The sequence below is a fragment of the Sycon ciliatum genome, chromosome 8, assembly GCF_964019385.1.
Source record: "Sycon ciliatum chromosome 8, ocSycCili1.1, whole genome shotgun sequence".
In the NCBI taxonomy this organism is placed as follows: Eukaryota; Metazoa; Porifera; class Calcarea; order Leucosolenida; family Sycettidae; genus Sycon; species Sycon ciliatum.
The window spans coordinates 1,742,689-1,768,429 of record NC_088650.1 but is presented as its reverse complement, the minus strand read 5'-3'; the positions used below and the strand labels follow the sequence as shown (position 1 = coordinate 1,768,429).

The 25,741-nt window shown below is 48.3% G+C and overlaps 1 protein-coding gene and 1 long non-coding RNA gene across 3 annotated transcripts in view; one reads left to right on the top strand and one right to left on the bottom strand.

The window, feature by feature from the left end:
- Positions 1-142: 142 nt before the first annotated feature.
- On the bottom strand, positions 143-8,408 carry LOC135822347 (uncharacterized). Of its 2 annotated transcripts, none has more exons than XM_065335089.1 (4): positions 8,325-8,408; positions 1,646-3,786; positions 1,119-1,167; positions 143-382 (listed from the first exon to the last, which is right to left on the bottom strand). In XM_065335089.1, the coding sequence occupies exons 1-4, from the start codon at positions 8,350-8,352 to the stop codon at positions 231-233; spliced, it is 2,370 nt and encodes a 789-aa protein (XP_065191161.1). In that variant the 5' UTR covers positions 8,353-8,408; the 3' UTR covers positions 143-230. The 2 variants fall into 2 exon arrangements, with proteins under 2 accessions (XP_065191161.1, XP_065191162.1); XM_065335090.1 differs by having other exon boundaries at positions 143-379; positions 8,325-8,407.
- A 15,963-nt stretch (positions 8,409-24,371) lies between these two features.
- The window catches only part of LOC135822982 (uncharacterized), a 1,881-nt gene continuing 511 nt past the window's right edge, over positions 24,372-25,741 (top strand). Inside the window, exons 1-2 of the long non-coding RNA XR_010554581.1 lie at positions 24,372-24,738; positions 25,316-25,741. The exon at positions 25,316-25,741 is cut by the window's right edge and continues 511 nt beyond it. This is a non-coding gene — a long non-coding RNA (uncharacterized LOC135822982). The remainder of the gene's footprint in view (positions 24,739-25,315) is intronic.

Genomic DNA, 25,741 nt, shown 5'->3' with positions numbered 1-25,741 from the left:
AGTGGACAGTAGAGCCCCCCCCCCCCCCCCCCCTCCCCGTGGACAGTAGAATCCCACCTCGGTGGAATGTGGAGTCTTGAAATGCAATGCAGCATTTTCTGATCAAAAAGCCCCCCCCCCTCACAAAATGTGCAGGCAGCGTGTTGTCAGTGTTTCCATTACCCTGAACGCTTCGTTAATGAAAGCGGCTGATTGGTCCGCTCCAAGGCAACGTATTTGACCTATTTATATTATAAACCTGCGAGGAAAGCCTTTACTAACCCAATGGCACCAAGTGACATGAATTCAGCGTCGTGAACACCGCTTCCACCAGCGCTGTGATGACCGCTTCCACCAGCACCTTGACCACCACTTCTACTGCCCACACTGGCACAGGCTTCTGCTGCAAGCCAACAGACGGCGTGCCATTGGAGTGGCCAAGAGACATGCACACGCACACACACCCACACACACCCACGCACGCACGCACGCACACGCACACACACACACACACGCACACGCACACACACACACGCACACACACACACACACGCACACACACACACACACATACACATGCAGATGCAACGTATACATGTACACACACACGGTTTGTTGCAGAAGCTTATTGTCGCCACTGAAACAAACATGGTTCATTTCGTACTCGGACGGACCCCTCACTCCTCCAAAATGAACACAGTTTGCAATGCTAGACACCATAAATCAAGTGCATGTACACGTAGTGCATTGTTGAGCAAGTTACGATTTTCGACCTCCCACCCTCCTCCTCCTCTACCACGGATGATGTTCGCTTCAGGGCGACAACATATGACAGCGACCCCTTAGCAATTCTATGACATGTCGGTTGTCCAGGGCCCAAAACAGAGTCAGAACTGCAGTGCTGGCTGGGATCAAACACCAGCTTGCGGTGAGAAGAGGCTCAAATTTTACATTCTATCCACAGCAGATATGGTCCTGTGCTCATGCCGTGTTCAATACCCGAACGGGAATAGGTAACTCAAAGCGAAAATAGAACAGCGTACCGGTTTCCTTGCGACTAAAGGTTCACACGAATGCGGCGATCATGCAAAACATCATTTGGAAGTACCAGATCTGTTTGTATTGTGCATCCAACTAACCTGAAGGAAGAGAGGCCGATCTCGGGTCAAACAGCTTTCCACATGCATCCTGCAGGTATTGCAAGAGACCAAGTACACGCAAGCACATGCCCACGCCCACACGCACACACACGCCCGCACACACACACGCCCACCCGCACGCACACACCCGCACGCGCACACACCACACACACACACACACATACATGTAAATACACACGAGCAAAAGCACACATGCATGCAAACACGCACACGCACAAGCCATAATCGCTGAAGTCAGAGTAGGCTCAAAATGGTTATCTCCTCATTAACATGACGGGAATATGTGGCAAGTTTTAAGAAAATAGAGACATGGTGCAACTTTGTGTGTGAAGAACTCTCGTCCTAAACAGAGATAAACAGAATTACAACAAGGCCTAGTGGAACTTGTCTCATGGTTCGTGCCCCCCCCCCCCCCAAAAAACATATGAAGTAAAGCTAGCGGCAGGCGCTACTAACGTAACGTTTATTGCATAGCTGCGGGAATTCAATCAGGTCAAGTTTCTAACCTGGTCAAGGCCCAGCCAGAACATGGCCTGCTCACGGATCATCTGTATATCCGGATTTGAACGTGTACACAGTGGGTAGTCTTCAGCCACTAGGGTGGAAGCGTCCAAGGCGTGCGCACAGCTTGGCGCGCGGCACGTAGATAAGCCATGCTGTAAACACTCCTCGCCCGATGTTTCTCCGCAGGGGCATGGCAATGTGCTGATCACTTCGACCTGCAGGCCCCACTTCCGTACCACTGTGAGCACGATTGCCCGGACTTCATCCAGCGTAGACTTTCCGCTACCGCCGTGTCGGCCCTTGCACTCGACGTACACTTGTAAGCCGTAGCGTGTATAGTGCAGGTGCAGCCACGGCCAATCTCTGTTCCAGCGAAGGCGAACGCTGCACCGTGACAGTGTGGCAGCCGAGCGCTTGTGTGACTTAAGCAGCACCTCCACCACGCATTGCCAATACAGGAACACGGGAAAGTGCATCAACTCATCTCGGTTTGTGTGCTTCATGGACACATAGGCACAGGAACAAGGCGTTTGCGGGTCCGTGCCCATCTCCAGGACGACTGCAGGTACAATAAACTCGTGCTCAGCAGACCTCTCATCCTGCACAATTACCAGGACTGAGAGCCATTCTAGGATTTCAAAAATGAGCTTGAACCCATCACTGCTTGCTCTGACTGCTTGCCACGCCTTAGCATGGTCGCAGTAAGACTGACCCTCGAACATCTTGTTGAGAGCTTTGCGTGCCAGGGACTCCGTCATGAACCCAGAACGATAGCACCGCGCTTCGTGCACTGTGATGTCTCGGTCAGGCTTCATGTAGACAAAGGCATTGACACAGTCCAGGATGAACTGGGGCTCCAGGATGACCGTGTCTTTCAGCTTGAAAGTTGGGAAGTACGCCAGGTGGCCTGCTTCGTGGCAGTACTTCAGCAGCAGCTGTATTTGCCGGTCACTGCAGTCATGTGGAACAGCCTTGACTTGCTTCGCTATGAACTTTGCCTCCTTGAAGGAAATCCAAGGCCAAGTGACCTCCTGCTTGAGCGTGTGTATGGATATGCAGAACCGGAGCCATGGAACAGGGATGTTACGTTGGCTCTTCTGGCAGCGGTCGATGATGGCCTCTCTCAATCGCTGCAGCTCATCTGCTTGTCCTGCACTTCCAGTGGATCTGGTGTTGTCGATTTTGAAGTGCGAAGTGTCGTTCCAGACAAGGTTCTGGTACCGCGTACCTTTTATCTTCTCTTGAAGTAGCTTACAAGGATCAGGCAAATCGGTTTTGTTCCACCTGTCACTCTGACACCCCACTACAAACACATCATCTGCAGCACTCTGGTCTGTGCTGCTGTCAGCTTTCGCATTCAGCAGCAGCATGTCGAGCCAGCCGAGCAGCTGGTCTAGGCGAGTCGCATTGGCCGGTAGAGTGGCCCGCTCGATACATTCTTCCCGGCTGACCTGAAATTCATCGAACTTGGGAAGGGTCTCTAGAAGATCCAGAGAAGAGTTGTATGTGGCAATGAAGGCTGTGTTTTTGGCCATGAAGAGGGGCTGTACGGATTGGTAGACTTGCTGCCCTCCAAGGTCGCGGAATGTGATGACGGTATAGTTGGGCGTGTTGGCCCGGTCAGAGATGTATTTTACCCGGTCTGCGTTGAGAAATCCTGTGATGGTCTCGTGGATTTCCTCGCGCATTGCTGGCCCGTTGCTGCTGCTTCTGCTGCTGCTGCTACTGCTGTCCTCCATAGGTCCTGCATGGGTCCCAGCCACAGGATCCTCTCCTGCTGGGGCTCTCTCTCTGTCATCTTGTGTTGTCTCTTTGTCTTGGGGATGATTCGAAGTGGATGGTTTGCACATCATGGTGATGACGTAGAGTCGACTCAGAGCATCTGGCATGTCTGGGCATTCGATGAATCGACAGTCATCAGAGATGTTTGTAGTTGCGTAGGACGTGCGCATGCCGGGTGTGCTGAGTTCATTCTCATTGTGCATCTTCTCAAGCAACGCCTTCAGCAAGCTGGTCTTTCCAACGCGTGCCGCACCAAGTATTACCACGTGCAGGAAATGGATGACGGTCGTACCGCCCAACCGGGCTGCCTCCTGCTCTGCTGCTTCGAGTTCACTGATACTTGGCAGAACAGCAGTATCTCCTGGGCACAACGATAAACACAGCACACATCAAAAATGTTGTGTAACTGCAGGTGACATTTACAGGGGCGGATCCAGAGATCTCTACAGGGGGGGGTTCCGGTTGAACCAAAATTGAACAGCCAAAATATTAGGGCTGAAACGAATGCTCAATGAAGCGAACGAATATTCTTTTTCCGAATACATGCGAAACGAAGAATATTCCGAATATTCTAAACCGTGCAATTTCCATGGATACCTGGTTTTATCCATGGTAACCATAGACCATTAATTGGCATACACCCCAATTACAAGAGAGACATTTGAAAAATCATGTGTCTTGCTGATTATAGCACATCGAAAAAGGCAAGCCTACTTATATTTTGCACCAAATAACCTTGATCGATGTCAAAAAGGCGAGTTTCTGTACAATATTCCTATTCTACTTTAGGCCATGGTAAAAAATAAAGTTGATTCTCAGGTCATGAGCCTGTGAAAATCGGTGCGAGCGAGCGATTTTTTATTTTAATTCCCACAATTTTTTTATTTCCAAAGATAGGGTCACACATGTGTACGTCACAGGTTCATAATTAATTTATAATTATTTTATTATTTAGGCCAGGGAGTAGAAAAATACCGGTATTTTACTACTCCCGGATTCATGCCTTTCGCATTGACCGTTTTCATGCACGCATATGCATGCATAGAAATAAAACAAATCGTCGGTGCGCCGCCAAAAATCGGTGCGCGCGTACTTGAGAATCAAAGATATTTTTTACCATGGCCTTAACGAAGATTATTCTTTTTCCGCTTTGCATATTTCGAATATTCGAATAATTCGAATATTCCTTTCAGCCCTACAAAATATTATGGAATCAGATTGTTTTGAAGTTGTGCGGTTGACAGTAAGTTGTAATTACGACAATCCGATTGTGTTAGTGGCAATCGCATGCTTTTAAACACACACTACGGACATACTTAGTACCGTAAAGTACCGCCAGAGCACCCCGTCTACCACAAACCGCTGGAAACTGAGTCGGAGCGCAGTTGTGGTGCGGTGGACGATGGAAAACCTGTACAGGGCCAAATGCTGCTGCTTACCCTACATTGTATATTTTTTAGTACGGACACATAATCATATACATGTATGCAATCGACTGGCACAGCGGTTCAGTGAGGGCTTGAAGACCCTTTCAACTTCTTGTAAAGATCGAATATGCAAGCCATGGGTACGTTGAGAGCCAGGAATGCCGAAATGACAACTATAAGTTACTTTCCCTGTCCATTTGTACTTTCGGAATTTTCGGCATTTTACGATGCGAAATGCTCTATAGTCACAGGACAAGAGCATCGTCTTCACTTCAGTGACAGAAACAACAACAGCGAAACAGTGTCGACAATAATTATTGTACAATCCTTTCAATGTCATCTAAAACACATCGCTGGCGCAGCACTCCGTTCCTGCGGAGGAACAACTAGTCACTACTGCATGCTGCAGCAGGTAGAGATTACTGACTTTGCTTGGATGTCGGAGCCCTCATCTTCTGAGGAGCTTGAACTCTACGTGTACGGTTCGAAGATCGTTGAAGAGTTTCAGTACTCGGAACATCTTTTCTCTTCTGCAAAAAACTTGTCCAAGGAATACTGACCACACCACACCCATCCCGAGCAGCAGTGAATGACAGCGCCAATGGAGGCAAGTAATTAGTTTGGATCGTTTCGAAAGATCAAAAAGGAAACAGCCACCCAATGTTGTCTACACAACAGTGTCCGTTTGTAAATCACGGACGTGAACACCAGTACAGACTACTATCCGTACAGACTGTCAGTATCGATCTACCGCACGCGCTCCTTGACTCAGTGACTGCACTGACTGTGAATCTGATCGGACGGACGTCCTTTTGTGCACAATGATATTTTTCGATATTTCTCAGCCGCACACTTTGCAAAATTTAGGGGGTTCCATGGAACCCCCGGAACCCCCCCCCCCCCCTGGATCCGCCACTGATTTACAGTTTGTTGTTTATTTTGTATTACTAACAAGAAATCATACAGTACAGGCAACAGGAATGCAAAATAAGTGAGAGTGCATCTTCACTGCATGCACTCGTATTATGAGAAAGCCCGCTTGAGTCCCGATTTTACGGTGTGTCTGAAAGGCATTGCTTCCCGCACAATAACCACTCCGTCACCAGAATATTGGCAGACAGGAGACACCTGTTATGGTGTTGCTACAGTTGAAGCACTGGGTTTTAGAGTCCAGGGGCGTCACACACGGTACCACCAGTACCACCATGCTTGTACCACTTTTCGCACCGGATGCTGCGCCCAATTCATCCAAAAAACAAGCAATATAAGAGCACTAAAATGTGCCCTGTTCACCCAATAATCACTATTTACCAGTGTTGCAAAGAATAGCAAATCACGAACGAATATTCTAACAAATATGCACAGTACGAACGAATATTCTACTATTCTACCCATACAGACGAGCCCATTTCAGCACACTATGCTTCCTTGTTTATTTGAGCCAGCGCGTGCTAAGACATGACCACAGCTTTTGTGGAAAAGTCGAGAAAACGCGATTTGAATTCCGCGACAAAAATATACAAAGTTCTCCTCGGTAGACTGGACTGTTCTGGATGTAACTCTTTGTTGCAAGTACATGAAAATTTATTCGTTTCAGTTTGGATTCCATGTTGCACTGAGTCTCCTAAAATGGATCGTCAACGATGTATCGAAGGAAGACCCTAATATACTTCGGAGCGGAAGAAGACGACATCCTCGGGTTCCATGCGCAGGATTAACTATTTTGTGGACTTGCGAAGGAAACAGAAGTCTCAAGTCTCTCAAACTCTCCCACACGGAGCTAGCTTTACGATCCGACATCACGGATTTCTACCGACTCGAAACTAAGCAAAGCGGACTGATACGATTCGAAACTAACCAGGAACTGCTACAAACTACGAAGAAGAACATAAGTATTTCTTGCGAAGGTGCAAGCTACAAACGGCGCGTAAGTCAAACTGGGCAGCATTAGCGGTAAGCGACAATATGTTGACGATGTCGTTTGCTGCTCAATTGCAGTGACTGTTGCACATTCTACGATGCAAGAACGCAGCGAGCGTGCTGCGATGAGCGAATTTAGCCTTTGTACGGAAAGCTGTACACAAAGTGTAGCATTTCGAACATTCGACTTCTGACTCGCACGTTCGAATATTCTGTGCAGCGCAAAAAAAACAAGATATTCAATTATTCGAATATTCGCTGCAACACTGCTATTTACCCTCGGGCTTTTTTGATGCCATTCAACGAAACGTGTAGTGGATAGTCACTACTGGAGGGTTCATAAAGGCACATTTGTCTGTTGTGAAGTCGGGGGTTTGCCCCGTACATTGAATTTTGCATGGCAAGACAAATTCGGAAAATGCAAAAATTGGTTACGGGGTAACTGTTTCCCATGCCCCCCCCCCCCTCCTACTATTTTGACCTGGCTAGAACCCTGCCATCATATCTTCATGCTAATGGTACTACTTGGGGACATACAGCTCTATTGCTTCCAACTGGACATTTGCTTCGTTAGTTGCTGCTCATCATGAGCAATTTGCTGCTAGCGGCCTAGCATTGCTTGCCAGCTCTTCGAGCTCTTGCATTACGAGACCATTTACTCGAAGTAACACATTGTCTCCAAAGCCAGTCCGTGTTGCCCTGACTGAGTGTGAATATGTGAGGGATTGGATGCTAAATAGTATTCCAACCAGTGATGCACACTAACCCAGTTTTCAAGAACGAATACTCTATCAAATACCAAATCTGGCAACGAACGAATATTCTAGTATTCGTTGAAATTGTTGACGGCCCAGAAACTTCTGCATTGCGTCTGCGCTTTTCGCCTGGGACACCTTCGCATCCGTGGCAGCTACAGCCGTCGAGCAAGTAACATGCCGTCGGGGAAGATTATCCCGCATTGAGCTCGTAGCCGAGCCATTGAACTCGAGCTTCGTCTCGCAGAGTTTGCATTCAATGTTTGCGCCTCCATCAACTTTCTCGGAGTGCTCCTAAACGGAGCTGCTACGACCAGCTGTGCCAGAAGCCATCACAAAAAACGAACTGGATGTCCAGGCGGTTCTTCAACGTGAAAGAGAGGGGTGAGTTGGACCGAACTAAAGTAGTAAAGAAGAAGGCATTATGGGTTCCCACTTCGCAACAGTACAGTGCACGCACTGTACTCGTACAACTACACGTGTCCTTTGCAACTGTACTACAGTGCCGGCACTGTATTGTTACTACTACTAACTGTTTGGTGCGCGCTCACACAGGCTGGATTCGTCAAGTACACGTACGGTAACCGCTGTACTGTAATCTGTAGCAGCGGCCCTAGCTCTACTGCCGTTAGCGCAGGGTCCACATGTACTCGTACAAAACTAGCATGCATGCCACACATAGAACATGATTGTACAGCTCTTCAAACGAACTTTATTACTATTCGACTATTCGTGTGCATCACTGGTCATTCGTAACATTTTGGCGGAAACGAAGTTTGAGAATTTCTGTCACTTACCTGCCTGCAGCTGCTTGGCGTCCTTCATAGAGAGTCAGAAAAAACAGAGGCACAAATCACACATATTTGTTTAACATGCTCTCTCTCTCTCTCTCTCTCTCTCTCTCTCTCTCTCTCTCTCTCTCTCTCTCTCTCTCTCTCTCTCTCTCTCTCTCTCTCTCTCTCTCTCTCTCTCTCTCTCTCTCTCTGTCTCTCTCTCTGTCTCTCTCTCTCTCTCTCTTCCTTAGTTCCGTATCGTATTTTCCGGAACATAAGCCACGATTTAAGCACTCGTAATCCCCCCCCAAAATAAATGTCGGTGTGGCTTCTACTACCAAGGTGAAATGAACTGTGATATACAGGATAGATGTTGGTTATTCGTGACAAAAATGACAGGACAAAGATGACAGAACAAAGATGAACCTAGAGCAGTAGAGGCAACGAGATGAACAAGGAACTCACGGCACAAAGTAAGCGCGAATTTTCTGGTTTCAGACCTTGTATTTTTTTGGAAAATACCAGGGCATTTCAATTTAGCACGGGGCACGCGGGATGGGCATAAAAAAGTGCATGGACCTCAGCTTTTCAGAGCAGTAAGAATTGTGAAAATCGGTTGAGTTTGAGCAAGAAGCTGAAAAAAATGCTAGATTGAGTTGTTGTGGCGTTTCCAAGGCATGATAGGAGAGTTTGGAAAGGACATGGAAGTGGCCCTGATGTGCCTATGGAGCTGAGAGTTGTCAGGATGGATTTGTTTGAAATTGTAACATGCATTATACAGTATGACAGGATATACAGGCAGGAGCTGTATAGGCTGAATTTTAATGGGGCAGAAAAGGATTTTGGCCTGCGGATGCTGAAATTTAAAACGTGCTGATAATTTGTAGACTTACAGTATCCAGTGTCCAGTATCACAGTAGTAGATATCAAACTCAACTCACTTACTAAAGCCACAAGTCGCCAAGATACTCAAGACAAGATGCAAACTGGAATAATTCACTGCAGCTGGTTGTCGTCGCAGTGATTTCCAAGTGTCCATTGTACACAGCACGTTCAACATAGTGCTTGCATTTAGCTCCAACTCTGGCAACAGAGCGACAGGCGAAGCCCTATCCATTTATCAGCTGGGCCGTGCGGATGCGACTTTGCGTTTGACATGGGAGTGGCTACACATTTCCCCTGTTACTAGTGCAGCAGTTATGCCGCGCCCATCATCGTCATCCCACCCCAGTTGTCGTTCAGGACCGTACATGTTCGTCGAATCAGTGTTGAAAGAGCAGCGGTTGTTACTGCTGGGCAGATGAAATGGCCCATCCACTACGCGGGCCATACCGCGTCGGAACCATTGTTATGTCATGGTTCGCGAGTTGCGCAAACGCTTGGCAATTTGGCCAGAGCAGTTCGTTAGAAATCGTGGCCAGAGCAGTTCGTTAGAAATCGTGACCAACGTTATCAGAATTCCCGGTGGCAGTTCCGAATTCACCCCCGCGTCTCCAGAGCAGACTTGATAGCGTAGCTGGTCATCCGGAAGACCATTTATCAGTCGGGTTGGTACTTGTTCATCGGATCACTGCTGGCAGAGCAGCTGTTGCTACCGCTGAGGGGACGAGACGCCCCAGCTGCTGCGCGGGCGTGCCGTGGGGAACATTCGACAATCCACGTAACGAACGGAGAGCAGTTTTCAATGCCTCCGAATTCTGACTGCCCACTACAAGGTGCATTGGTGCACCCAGCCCCGCAGGTTCTGACACCACTGTCGCCTGTGAGTGACATCGAATAGCGGCAGCAAATTGCTTTCTGTTGATATGGTTGGTCATTACTCACTACCTACCCTTGCCCCGCCGGGGGCAAGTCATGGTTGCCGTGTGCACGCACGCATTCATGCCGACGTATCTGTGCCTGCCATGCTATACTTTCTGTCCGGCATATGTTGAACAAAAAATGCCTGCGTGCCCCTTTTGAGGCCCGATCAGTGCATTATGGCTTGTGCTTCCATTTACACCACAGTCACCACCGGCCTATGAACTCGCTGGTTGACGCTTTGTTCTGGAGTCTAGTTTTGTTTGCATTGAGCACCTCATTAACAATTCATTCGCGCGGCGGCCTCCCGCATCAACTCTATGGCTCACTGGCCGAGAGTGAGATGGCACCTTGGTGTGGTGATAAGACGTTGTATATCTTGACGCTGTGCACATAACATTGCCTCGCCAGGACTACCAGTATGCTGGCTGATAGCGTGGGCAACCCACCCTCTCCTGGATTGACCATCAGTCTACTATCGTCGCCTCGTTCGGTGTTACCTGGGCCCTTCTCTTTTGGGGAAACTTGGCCAACAAACGTAATGTGCTCAAAGGCTCGCTGACAATGATGTGCAAGTTTACGCCAACAACCATTACGCGTCCCACCAAGATAAATCGGGCAGGAGGAAAGTGCTCTATGGCTTGGATCCCCAGTTTGCACGTGCATACGCACCAGATGTGATCTGGAGGCGCATTATGCATGGCTCAGCGCCGGGCAGGCTAGTAGCCAATAGAATGAGCTAGCCTGGAACTGATGGCCACCGTTTGCGCTTTCCCAGGCCAGTATCAGTGTTAGTGATTGGTATGTGGGCCAACGCCAGCATCTTAGAGCAGTGTGAGTGCGTAGTCCGCAGGTATGGCAGTGGTGAGGATATGCACGTGTGCTGTGTGCTGTGCATATGTGGATGTGCACGTGGCAGGCGCGTATGCTATCGTGTGAAGTGATGGATGAGGTGCAGAAGTGCAGGTGGTGAGAGTTTGTGGCTACTGCTAGAGTGGCTAAGGCGAAAGCAGCCATCAGGGCGGGGCAATATGGCCTGTTCGCTGGTACGGCATGTGCTTTTCTAGGTCGACAAGCTGTATGCAGTGTTGGCGACGATCGGGCCAGTAAGTGGGCTCATGCGAGCAGCTTGTGGTGGTCTACGGGCGTATATTTTCTGTCACATGAATGCGAGGCGGTCGAGAGAACGCTGGTGCTTGCTTATGAGCGTGTGTGCGTGATGGTGGTGTGTGCGTGGTGGTGGTGTGTGCGTGTGTGTGTGTGTGTGTGTGTGTGCGACGTGCATGTCGGTGTGTGTGTGTGGGCGTTCTTGGCGAGCTTGTATGAGGTTATACGCATGTGTAGGAAGAGAATATACGGATGTCTAAGAGGCGAGAGAGTTCTCGTGAATACTGTGAAAGCCACAGTTTATACTGCTTTGCAAGACGGTACCGTGTACCCTGGTCAGAGCAACTGATGAGGTAGCGGCGGCATCATATGATTATGCATAGGTATAATGCTGAGGGTACGAATACACCTTCCGTAGTGGGGGTGCCATGGCTTCTACGTTTATCATCTTTTTAGGTGCAAGCGGGCATCATATCGTATGCGTGTGGTGTGACGCCTAATGCCAGGCAGTTGTGTGAGTTCTTGGCCTCGATGGTCGTTCGTTTGCCCTCGCTGGGCAGTATAATTTCGGCCCGAGCGGGGAGTTTGCTTTTCCCTTGGCAGGCAGGTTGTCGGCCTCGGTGGCTGTTTGTTTGCTCAATAGGCAGTATGATCCAGCCCTAGGTGGCTGTTTGTTTGCTCAATAGGCAGTATGATCCAGCCCTAGGTGGCTGTTTGTTTGCTCAATAGGCAGTATGATTCAGCCCTCGGCGGGCAGTATATAATAGGCCCATGGTGGGCAGCATGCTTTGGCCCTCGGTGGGTACTACGCTTTGGCCCTCGGTGGGTACTACGCTTTGGCCCTCGGTGGGTACTACGCTTTGGCCCTCGGTGGGTACTACCCTTTGGCCCTCGGTGGGTACTACGCTTTGGCCCTCGGTGGGTACCACGCTTTGGCCCTCGGTGGGTACTACGCTTTGGCCCTCGGTGGGTACTACGCTTAAGCCCTCGGTGGGCAGGCTATTGGCCTCGACTTCCGTTGTGCGCCCTCGGTTGGGTGGAATGCTTTAGCCTTCGGTAGATAGGTTGCTGGCCTTGGCGGCCGTTCGCGCGACCTCAATTGGGCTATACGCTCATTCTTGCGCCCTCGGTCGGGCTATAATCATGTGCCCTCGATCTGGCTATAATCGTGCGCCCTCGGTCGGGCTATAATCATGCGCCCTCGGTTGGCCTATAATCATGCCACTCGGTCGGGATAACCATGCGCCCTCGGCCGGGCTATAATCATGCGCCCTCGGTCGGGCTATAACCATACGCCCTCGGTCGGGCTATAATCGTGCGCCCTCGGTCGGGCTATAATCGTGCGCCCTCGGTCGGGCTATAATCGTGCGCCCTCGGTCGGGCTATAATCGTGCGCCCTCGGTCGGGCTATAATCGTGCGCCCTCGGTCGGGCTATAATCGTGCGCCCTCGGTCGGGCTATAATCGTGCGCCCTCGGTCGGGCTATAATCGTGCGCCCTCGGTGGGGCTATAATCGTGCGCCCTCGGTCGGGCTATAATCGTGCGCCTTCGGTCAAGCTATAATCGTGCGCCCTCGGTCGGGCTATAATCGTGCGCCCTCGGTCGGGCTATAATCCTGCGCCCTCGGTCGGGCTATAATCGTGCGCCCTCGGTCGGGCTATAATCGTGCGCCCTCGGTCGGGCTATAATCGTGCGACCTCGGTCGGGCTATAATCGTGCGCCCTCGGTCGGGCTATAATCGTGCGCCCTCGGTCGTTCTATAATCGTGCGCCCTCGGTCGGGCTATAATCGTGCGCCCTCGGTCGGGCTATAATCGTGCGCCCTCGGTCGGGCTATAATCGTGCGCCCTCGGTCGGGCTATAATCGTGCGCCCTCGGTCGGGCTATAATCGTGCGCCCTCGGTCGGGCTATAATCGTGCGCCCTCGGTCGGGCTATAATCGTGCGCCCTCGGTCGGGCTATAATCGTGCGCCCTCGGTCGGGCTATAATCGTGCGCCCTCGGTCGGGCTATAATCGTGCGCCCTCGGTCGGGCTATAATCGTGCGCCCTCGGTCGGGCTATAATCGTGCGCCCTCGGTCGGGCTATAATCGTACGCCCTCGGTCGGGCTATAATCGTGCGCCGTCGGTCGGGCTATAATCATGCGCCCTGGGTCGGGCTATAATCATGCGCCCTCCGTCGGGCTATAATCATGCAGCGGGCAGGTTGCCGGCCACGTCGGCCATTTGTACGCCCTCTGGTCTAACATCAAATACTATTATATTTAATATCAACGCAATAAATAGAGTAAGCTGCGCACTCAGTACAAACACCATTAGCAAAACTTGTTTTCATGTATAATAAATAAGCTTGTTCCTAAACGTTTTCGTCGCCATCTCATCAGAGGATTACTGGCGAATCAACAAAAGCTCTTAACTCAATATATATACGCACAATGCAAGTAATAATTTAGACCCTAACTAGCGCGATAAAATGAGAGCTGAAAGAAACATTACACCATTCAACGATATCAGGTGACAACAAATGCGATAAATTCACCACTAGAAAGTTACCAAGCAACCACAAACGAGAACTACTGATCTAAATTCACAAACAGTTTCAACGTAAACAAATTCTTTTTCTGCCTACACAAAATTGGCCTGGTGGTAAAAATGTAAATAGACTCCAATACACGCAAAATTAATACCTTTGACTACGTGAACGAGACCAAACAGAAAAGCAATCATCAGCATAACTAGAACGACAATCACTATTCTGAACAAGATGGTTGGCGATAGAAGATTCATACACCCTAACAACGCTATTAAAACCAGTACATACTTTGGAATTACGTGACAATGAAACCAACCTGACATTCCTTGCCGCTACTGCCAATCCAGACGAGGCCGATGTAGATGTCCGTACCAAAGGCACGTCCGTTGCTGGCACTGCCTGCTGCGATGATGCTCCCTTTGACGTTCCAATGGCTGTTGATGTTGATGAAGAGGAGGAGGGAGATGAGGAAGACGCTGACGACGACGATGACGACAACGACGGAGACGATAAAGACTCTGCTAACCTCGCCCTAGAGCGAGTCACTGGTCCCGCAGACTATAATATTCACAAGGCTGGTTGTCCAGTTCGTCCGATCTTGTCCATGTGTGGTTCACCGCAGTACAAAGTTTCGAGGTGGATTTGTCGTTTGTTACAGCCTGTTCTCGACATGTACAGTACATATGTAGTCAAGGATAGTTTTGAGTTTGCCGACTTTTTGCATGATCACGAATTCCCGGAGACATTCTTTATGTGCTCGTTTGATGTTGTGAGTCTTTTTACGAACGTACCTTTGGATTTTACGATTGATATTTGCTGTGATGCTATGTACCGTGGTAATGTAGGTTCTCCTGTTACTATCGAAGAGACGTACTTTCGCCGTCTTATGAATATGGTTACGTCTGGCGTTGAATTTTCGTTTGAGAATGTTATGTATCGTCAGATAGATGGTGTCGCGATGGGTTCACCGTTGGGTCCAGTTCTTGCAAATATATTTGTGGGTTACTGCGAATCATTAGTCCCCAAATGTAAATGGCCTGCGGTGTATTGTCGTTTTGTTGACGATAGTTGGTCCTACTTTCAGTCTCGGAGCGACGCGCAGGAGTTTCTTGAATTATTGAATAAGCTGCACCCGTCACTGAAGTTTACTTGTGAGTTTGAATCGGCTAGTAAATTGTCCTTCTTGGACGTTCTTGTAGAGAAGTCTGGTATGGGTGGTGTAATTACATCAGTGTACCGGAAACCAACGTTCACCGGCTTGTACATTGTTTGGGACTCGTTTACTGCGAGGTCGTACAAAATTAATCTCGTTCGTAATCTAGTGGATCGTGCTCGTCGATTATGTTCGCCTTCAAAGTTGGATGAGGAGCTGGAGCGGCTACGCACTTTGTTTCGTTTAAATGGGTACCCGGAATATGTGATATCTAAATATGTCGTAGTTAGTACACTGGGTGGAGCGAAGGAAGTGTCCTCCGAGGCCACTCCGGTGTATCTTCGTTTGCCTTGGAAGGGTGAAGCTGTTTGTCGTACCATGCAACGTCGAGTTAAGTCAGCTGCAGAATCGAACTTTCGTAATGTTAGTGTCCGGTTCGTCTACACAACAGCTCGTGCCTTCATGGTGAAGAAGGATGTCCTACCCACTCTTAAATTATCACATCTTATTTACAACTTCGAGTGCCGGCAATGTGAGAGCCGGTATGTGGGTAGGACCCTTCAGCACCTGGAGGCACGGATCCACCAGCATGTGCCTCTTCACGTTATGCCTGTTGAGGCACGGTCGTCAAGGCCTAGACGAGGTCGTCCCCCAAAGATTGGTACTGCGACTGGAGGTGCACCCTCGCTGGGGACGGAACCAACTGGGGTGTCGTTGTCTTCTTCGTCGGCATCGGCTTGTTCGTCATTGCCTTCGTCTTTACCGTCTCTTCCTTCTATCCCGTCATCATCGTTGGTATCTGCGGTTTCGTCTTCTTTGACTTCCTTTGTACCGTCATCCGGTGTGTCCACCTCCGGTGGCAAAAAGCGTGGCCGGCCACCGAAGAAACCACCGGATGGTGTGTCTGCGGGACCAGTGACTCGCTCTAGGGCGAGGTTAGCAGAGTCTTTATCGTCTCCGTCGTTGTCGTCATCGTCGTCGTCAGCGTCTTCCTCATCTCCCTCCTCCTCTTCATCAACATCAACAGCCATTGGAACGTCAAAGGGAGCATCATCGCAGCAGGCAGTGCCAGCAACGGACGTGCCTTTGGTACGGACATCTACGTCGGCCTCGTCTGGATTGGCAGTAGCGGCAAGGAATGTCAGGTCGGTTTCATTGTCACGTAATTCCAAAGTATGTACTGGTTTTAGTAGCGTTGTTAGGGTGTATGAATCTTCTATCGCCAACCATCTTGTTCAGAATAGTGATTGTCGTTCTAGTTATGCTGATGATTGCTTTTCTGTTTGGTCTCGTTCACGTAGTCAAAGGTATTTGCGTGTATTGGAGTCTATTTACATTTTTACCACCAGGCCAATTTTGTGTAGGCAGAAAAAGAATTTGTTTACGTTGAAATTGTTTATGAATTTAGATCAGTAGTTCTCGTTTGTGGTTGCTTGGTAACTTTCTAGTGGTGAATTTATCGCATTTGTTGTCACCTGATATCGTTGAATGGTGTAATGTTTCTTTCAGCTCTCATTTTATCGCGCTAGTTAGGGTCTAAATTATTACTTGCATTGTGCGTATATATATTGAGTTAAGAGCTTTTGTTGATTTGCCAGTAATCCTCTGATGAGATGGCGACGAAAACGTTTAGGAACAAGCTTATTTATTATACATGAAAACAAGTTTTGCTAATGGTGTTTGTACTGAGTGCGCAGCTTACTCTATTTATTGCGTTGATTACATTTTTATCTCCACGGAAGCTTTTTAAATATTTAATATCTTTAATCAAATTGAAGTCATGGCAACCCCCAAACCTATGTGTTGATTGCTTGTGAGTGCGTGCGTGATTACGTCGTTGTACGCACAGACGGGGCGTGGTAGTGTCTGCAATTATGTTTGCGCACATGTATGTGTGTGTGTGTGTGTGTGTGTGTGTGTGTGTGTGTGTGTGTGTGTGTGTGTGTGTGTGTGTGTGTGTGTGTGCGTGTGTGTGCGCGTATGCAGAGGTATGCTCGCAGACCTGGGTGTATACCCGTGGGCCTGGGTTTTTAATTTTTAAATTGCCATTTGAAAAATATCCCACACACTACATTTGCAGCGCGCACTTTCAACACCGGCACTTTTGCTCGTGTGCAAAGTATAATCGTGAAAACAAGGGCCCCGGCCAAGTTCAAAAATCAGTTGCAAGCGTGTGTCCTAGTTTATCGTATGCGAGCAAATATCCTTGGAAATGTACGATAAAAATGAGTTTGGACGTCGTGTGAATGGCCTACTTGATCCGCCAAGTTAAAGTTGCCACTTATCTTCACTCTTGTCGCAAAACGAAAAAATACAAATACTCGAAGCATGCCACGATCAGAAAACTGTAAATATACAAAATTTCGGCGCTGCAAAATTTCGGCACTTCACAATTTGTGACATTTTGGCGCCGATTTATTTTTGGCGTGGGGTAGAGGGCATGGTATAGTGCGACAGATGCTGTGAAAAATTTCATCGGCGTTTTAATTTAGGCTTTTTGGGTCGGTGCCGAATATAGCCGAAATTAAATAGCTGCCGAAAATTTGTATATTTACATTATCAGATACTTTACATATCAGAAAGCTACTCAGCCGAAAATCCTAGCAAGTTACACGTCCTCCTCGCCACTATCGTCGCTGGAGGATGAGCTCAAAACATTCAATCCAGACATATGCTGCACGTTTCAAAGCTTGTTCCACTTCACGCTCAAAGCCAGTCACCTGTCGTGCCTGTCTACTTGCCGCTCAGAAGCTAAGTGAGAGTACCCGTGTGGTGGCTGTATGTGTTATCCCCGTTCGTCGCAATAATGCCTTTGTTTGAAACAAAAAGGCAACAGCACATCACTGTCAGTTTTTCATATCGCCTCTTGCACTTGTCGTACTTACTGATCAGCACCCACGCAAGCCGCTGGGCTGGTGCATGTAGTGCAGTGATAGCTTCTGCTTGATGTAGCACCTGTGTGTACTGCACCTAACGTCTTGCACCAGTGTCGCACTGACTCTGGAGCAGGCGTAGCTCTTTTCTGCGAGATCCCTGCAAGTAGTTTGCACGAGAGTTTCCCTCAGGAGTTGGTGTTTATTTTGATCAGCTCCTTTTCCAGGTCGTCTGTGAGCTTCAGAGTTTGTCCGCCGGATTGGTCTCGCATTCTGGAGATGTCGATATGATCTGTAGTCTCTTCGTCGGGGATTTGCTGGTGATAACTGTTCACTAGACGCTGTACAGTGCGAGTACTCAAATTCAAGCTAGCGATGCGCTTTTTCAGCTTTTCTATACCTCCCCGCGGAAAACCATCCTTGCTACCAGACAGCTGGAAGCAGGCAGAAGCTATATTCGCCATCGCTTTGAAGTGTGAACATCCTGACCTGTTTTACGGACTGGAGCGGATGTTGCAGCCTTTTATTGCGGTAACGGAAGTGTTCGTCGGTGGCAGCTCCAGTCAAAAAATTCAAACGAACCGATCACAACTTCTGTGGTGGTTTGTGCTGCCATGTTGTCGGATGCAATGGTCTATGGTTATGTTCGGATGGTGAATCGGTGGTTCCATGCGGTGTGACACAGGCAGAACACCGAAAAATCTAGTGCGAAGATAAGCGCCAATTGCAACTTGGCGGACCAAGTATTAGCAAACATCACTTGTCTAGTGAGAAAGTGCCTTGCCTTCGTACACTGTATATTCACCATCATACTTTATTCCAACAGGAGTGCATGAAACATTTGGAAATTTGAGAAAAGTCACAAAAGGAGGCGCAGTTTACTGTGCATTCTCCGTATCCTTGTTGAAATCGCACGCACTGGAATAATAAAATAAAAAACACTCGTTGTGGTCATGACGAGTAGACCCCTCCGAACTCATCAAACACCAGTGTGCTTCGCGTGGTCAGGATGGGATTCTAACACAGTTTCCTCATTCGTCTTGCCGTTTCACAGCTTGCAAATGGTCCCAATTATCACATGCACTTGGCGTCTGGTTGATCAAATGCAGTGGTACCCTACAAAGCCGGCCGTCACCAAATTTAGCGCTTGGTGCACAGAATAGGATATAGTTAAGGTAAATTGCTGCATTCATCCCCCCCCCCCCCCCATATATCCACAACCATGCAGTGGCGTGTCCAGGATTTGGCTGAGGGGGTCGCGGCCGGGGGAGATGACATGGTGCACATGACTGTAATGATGTATGTCACGCACCTAGCTATCCAAAATTACAAAATTATTACATGCCAGGTATTTCTTCCAGACCTACACTATACAGATTAAAGTTTCAGACATGGCACGTGCTTGTTGCCAGGAGACGGCCAATGAGCGGCCCGAATAAGCAGTCAAGATCAGTCGATCTTGACCGCTTAGCCGGTCAAGAACAGCAGTCGTACAGCATCGCGCCGCACATGCGCATTTACCATTTTTCAAAGTCCTTGCCTTGGGCAACATCTCCGACGAGGACTAAAAATTTGTCTCCCTTCTCCAAAATTATTATTTTCTCACTACTGTCTTGAACGTCTGCAGGGAGACCAGAAACGCCAACCGACCTTGCAGCCTGTCCTGTTTCTCGCGGCGAAACGTACACAAGGGAAGCAGACCTCCACAAGTACATTTTGTACCTGCCCTAAGGCTGCAGCTTCTCAGCACTCGCATTTGAACCTTACTCTGGCAATCATCTAACTCGAAGAACGGGTTTATTCCGAATCCGTCATATTACTGGTACTAACGTTACTACTGCCTTCACTGTACTTGAATACTTTCATCTCAAAACTGGAAAGTCCCGACCAAACAAATAGCTGTTTGTGATGGTCACTGCACACAATGTGACATCAACTCATTTGCCGTCAAGGCTTTCTTTCTGTTTGAATCTCTCTACTGTACTGGGCCTTGTTGTTTGTGAGGTGGGCCTTGTCTGAAGCGCAATCCTACACAGTTGCGTCGGGCATGCCGCTCTGATCAGGCCCTCGGTCATGTGAGTGATCTTGCCCTCGGTCGCGACGCCCTCGGGGCTACGCCCCTTGGGCGTCGCGACCTCGGGCAAGATCACTCACAGACCTCGGGCCTGATCAGAGCATCATGCCCTCGCAACTGTGTAGGATTATGTATATCTCATGCTCAGTTACTACAGTGCGTATCGGTTATAGCGTGGTCGTGTAAAAGAATATACTACTTACAAGAATGACCTCTCATATTTTCATAATCATAACATGGGTTTCAAGTGAACATTTATTCTTACTTCCTCCGCATCATTAAAATTGCCGCTTCCCAGAGCGATTTTTCGAATGTATTTTGTCCACTCGAAGGGCAAAGAAATCAGTTAGAAATTGAGGCAGGGCATTGTCGACGGACCAAGCTTTAGTTTGTGGCCTCCCGCTTCGCTGCACTTGCAGCTAAGGTCGACGTCTTCATCAGAGTTTGGGGCAGGCCCTTCGGCACTCAGCAATGTGCTGAACAAGACGTGCGTTCAAATTCAGGTAAAGAAACTTCGTTTTCAAGCGATCCATGCCTCCAGGTGGCAGGCGATGAAGGCAAGCTAGCATTTTGCAAGTACACTGTAACGATCTTCCAGCGGGATAGGGTAAGTAGTTCCGCAACTTCTTTCCTTGGCAAGCGCTTCGCTAATTTTGTTGGTGTTTTCGGACCTGCTACCTTCGTAGCAACATGCGACACAAGTAGCGCATTTTAGGAATTTGAGAACACTTTGTTCTTGCAATCGTCAACTTCAGCATTTCGTATTCAGAAGAGATACCAGGATTCTTATACCCGAGCTTGCAGTCTTGATAAATACCCACGCGAACGATATGGGACGGCACGAACTCCAGAAAAACGATATGCGCTCTGGGGCGAAAGAGTGCGGAGCACGATGAATTTGCTTGGTGCGGAAGAGAGCTCCGACAAAGTCCGAGACCACCACGGCTTTAGTAACAAGTAGAGATTGCGCAGGAAGGGTCGCACCAATGCTCGAACACAGAAAACAGCGATTCCGACGGTCTGACTAAGACGAGCCAAGTCACAAACATTGCGATGTGCGCAGCGACAATTTTAATGACGCGGAGGAAGTACAAGCAATGTTATCGCATTGTAGAATATATCGGTCCTAAAGCTGTGTTCACAACTGGCGCGTGTACGCGGTACGCTTGCGGTTCATGCGTGCCCAAACGCGCGCTCAGGCTTTCACAAAAAAACAGCAATCCGAGTCGTAGTTAGCGCGTGCGACACCTTCGAGTACTAATTTTTTGACCCCGCCAGTCAAGGTGACTGGCATGTACGCTGGTACGCGCCTGATACGCGTTGAAAATTCCAACATGTTGGAAGTTCCATTCCGACGCGTTTCCGTACGCATGGCGCCCCAAAAGCCAGCAAAATACGCACAAACACGTGGTTTCACGCGTACACGCGCCAGTTGTGAACACAGCTTAAGAATGGACTTTGTGTAGCAAAACATACCTGATTGGTACAAAGTGTATCGCCTGTAGATGAGTGTAGTAATAACATCTGTCCAATGCAGTTCTGCTCCGACTCGCATTGCATTGTAGTGCTCCAGGTTCAACTGTTCTTGTCATGTATCTCATGCTGCATAGCCACATGGCAAGCGTATGAGACTATGAACACCCGCATGCACAGCAGAGATACGTTGTATGTATGATGACCATCCTGTGTCTGCGCACATGTATCTGATATGTCACACTTGACTTATCGCGAGCAAGAAATATTGCAAGTAAGAATAGAAGTCGTTTTTCAAACACCCACGCTATAACCGATACCTACTGTACATTGTACAATCATCAGTCATGTTACTTGTACAGTACATCCTTGCCCAATTTTTATTGGAGCATATCATGCTGTTCTTCATTATGTTTTGGCTGCTCACTGACAACCGGTACTGGTACCTCCGCATCGGGCGGAATGTCAGTTCGTTCCGAACTGGACTGGCAACGACTTGATCACTCCCACTGTTTCCTGTTGGAACAGGAATTGCGCCGTCGCAAGAACGCTTTGCAAAAATCCATCAAGGCTGCTGCTGGCCAGAGCTTGTATTCTTTGGTCCATGGATGTCGCTGAGACTTCGCAGAAAAGTCTTCAAGTCAACCAATTCGCGATTCTGGAGGGGATCATCCTCAAAACAACGTTGTACACCGTTGCGAAAAGAGGCGCTTGACGATCACAAGCTTTGTTTTTGTCCCACTTGGGCAGCGCTGCGTTCAGCACATCACTGCACGCCTTTCTCAAGACGCATCGAGCGTGTCCTGGAATCTGTACAAAAGCATAGAGCTCGTACAGAGTCGATCATTTCTTTCACAGTGCAATCAATGCCGCTCACACACCGACGGTCCGTGCAACTAGTTTTGGACGCTGCTTCCCACCGCATAGAGTCTACCGCCTGTGCACATGGTGCATGTAGCAACCTGGTGTTTTTTCAAACCCAGGTCGAAAATTTTTGAGGGGGGGGGTGGTAGCGTGCCCCCCCCCCCCCCCGTAAACCCGCCAATGCCATGTGATAGGGACCATTAGCAAGCCGTGAAACTGCAACGCGAAGGGGGAGCTGGGTTAGAGTCCCGTCCTGAGCACGCAAAACATACTTGTGTTTGACAAGTTCGGAGGGGTCTACTCGTCATGACCGCAACAAGTGGGTTTTAGTCAAGTACGTGCGAATTCAACCATGATACGGAGAATAGCACCGTAAATCGCGCCTCGTTTGGTCTTTGTTATTTTCTTCAAATTTCGAAAAATGTCTCACCCATTCTTGTTGGAATAAATACGATGGCGGAACGTACCAAACAACCAGTAGGACCATTGATTTTGCCATAACCGTTACTAACATGACACAGAACAGGATCGAGGGTAACCACAGTGCCAAAATTTATGCTTGTTCAAGACAAACTTCAGCTTGCTCGCTCATTTATGTTTTGGCATGGACCTCGTGAACACAACCCTTTGCTGCACCCATCCATCGGCGATGTGGCTGTCATGGGGTTTCTTTCACTTTCATTCGGGTAAAAAAAAGTCAGGCTGAGAATTGTTCTCAAGGAAAAGTTCGCAAAAAATAATAGCCAGTAAAAATATCAGAAAACTGTTTGAAACTGGAAAGCAGCCGACTCGCGTAGACGGGTTGTGAACGCGAGAAGCTAATCCTCAACCACGCCGTGTTTCACGTGCGTTACGATGAACTCATTACCCCCGTTGACGTTTCACGGCTTGCTAATGGTCCCTAATAGTTCACCCAGCCCCCCCCCCCCCCCCCCCCTGTTCAATCTCAGGCTGGCTAGGACCATGGAGACAATATCGTTATTTCGTACTCGGACCCGTCCCCCCACTCTGAAACGAACGCAGCTTGCTATGCTGGACGACGATAATCGCATGCATGTACAAGTACAATGTACAGTGTCGGTCGAGTTGTGATTTTGGCTCGCACCCCTACACCCCCCCCCCCCCCCCAACACAAATGATGCTCTCGTTTCAGAGACGACAAAAAACTTTTGCGAAAATGAAAACTGTACAAGCTCACGCGCCCACAGACTCGTAGTACATGCCTCGTACGGTATGACTCATCATCTCCAGAAAAGTCAACAAAACAAAACATTCCGCCATGGCCAGACCAAGCGGAGTTACGCACTCTCGTGTTTATGTACTCTTGATCTCATGGACAGCTGTACAAATGTAGGACATGGTGGTGGTAGGTGCACCTCACGTGACTCACGTGACACCTAGTCACTGCATAGTTCAACCAATCAAATGTACGACACGCTGTAATGTTTACTGTAGACACACAGTACATCTAAATTCAGTCACTCACAGTCAAGTCTACTGTACATACCTTCGCACTCTCGTGATCCACCAGCAACTGCACACATCCCTCATTCTTATTTTGCCTGGCTAGGTCCAACGCTGTTCTCCCTTCCTGAGTAACTCAGCAACACATCACAGGAACAACAGAAAATCATTTTTGAGAAAATTCGTTCCAATTTTACAAAAACGAAAACACAACGAAGGCCAAGGACATAATCTACAACGAAGCGAAATCAATCTCTCCACAAGACGACTTACATGTACAGAACAAGTCTCTCCTTCCTCAGCAACATTGCTACTCCATGCATCCACAGTAAAAACTCCAGTTCATGCCTCGACAAATTTGAATTTTTTACAGATTTCTACTCAAACGAAAATATCCATGACGAGAGGAAGGCGTCCACAGCGCCTGCTCCACGTCAGGAACAACAGCATGTCTTCTGCGTACTCGTTACAATAACAACAACCCTTCACTCCTCACTCGTTCCAACAAACACCATCAAACAGTCTTCTACTCCTTCACAAACTGATTTCAAAAATTGAACCACAGAGTGAAAATGACCACGTGGCGATATTGTACGCATGATGTCATCGAGTACGGTATTGTAAAAACTGGTACACATTTCTGACAAGAGGAGAGGAGAGTTGTGGTAGTTGTGTGTGAGAGAGAGAGAGAGCGAGGGGCAGAGAGAGAGCGAGGGGCAGAGAGAGAGAGGCAGGACACTGGACAGCTACAGGTGAGAAGGACGAGTACAGTCCGTGCGCCAAGGCCCTTGAGAGACCGATTTTCATTTTCTCGCGGGAATCGTAGCCTCCAAGGCGCCGCACCTGCGGGCTTGTTTTCTGTTGATTTCGCCTATCTCCGAATGGTGAATATTTCAATGAAATTTGCTGCTTAGAGCCCTTCTAGTCTCGTCAGGAGACCTTTCCTACACTGGAGAGATGGCTCGGAGTGATGTAGATACCTATGGCCGTACCCTGGAAAATTATTTTGGAGCTTGCAGTTCGTGAGCAGCCACCAAGGACGAATGTCTCACTTTTGTAATTGCTGAAACGAGGAATATGGTCACCAATTTCACACCAGGTAAGGCATTTACCCATCGCGGACACTAAAGCCGCTTTGTGGGGTGATAGACCAAAGCTTTATCTTTCGAATGCACGAAAAATTAGAGTGATACCTATGTGCCCCACAATTGCACCCGAAATAAACCACGCACAGGCAATATTGTGATTTTATGAGAAGAGACAATTGAGCATGCTCTAAATCGTCATGACCTGTTGTGTTACTTTTCAAACACCACTCCGAGTGAGCATCTACCAATCCTTTATCAATTTTACAGGGACATTTGAGCTTAGGGGATAGAGGTGGGATATTTCACCAGCTGAAGTACTAGATTTTTTTCTGAATTTGTTGACTACTAGGTTGCATAGTGTAAATATGTCAGTATTATGTGCATTATTGTGGTGAAATTCTGAGCATCTAATTATTATAGGCACAACAGCACTGGTGCATGCCCTCTCCTAGATCCTGCTCTCTGACTTTTTCTTGCATTGCACGGCTCAAATTCGTCGAATGAAATGAAGGAGTAAATTTGTTGCTGCCAATTAACTGCATCAATTAACTGCATCAGTTCTGTTTTCCTCTGCTGTTCTTCTTTCAGTGTGGTGACTTCTGATCCATGAGGCGATGGCATGAAGTCAATAGTTTGCAGTATGTGCAATATGCGGCAGTCTCTCTGTCAATGGACCTGTGACAGCTGAAGCCCAGACGTTGCAGTTTGATGTCTATGGCCAGCAGCAATCTAATGTTGCTGCACCTTTCCTTCCACACACAGCAATGCGGAATATGTCATGGACAGACATCGCTAAACTGCCTCTTTTGAAGAAGCATCGCAATTCTTGTCTGCCAATAAACAACAGACTAGCCAGCTATAATTACAATTTGGAGGTCGGAGACGCGATCCCGTGAACGTATTGCGCCAACTGCAATGAAGAAGGCCTCAGTGATCTGGATTTATTACCATTCTCGTGTGGATAACTATGGCGTTGTGATCCAAGTCATGCAGACTATAAAATGCCTTAGACGT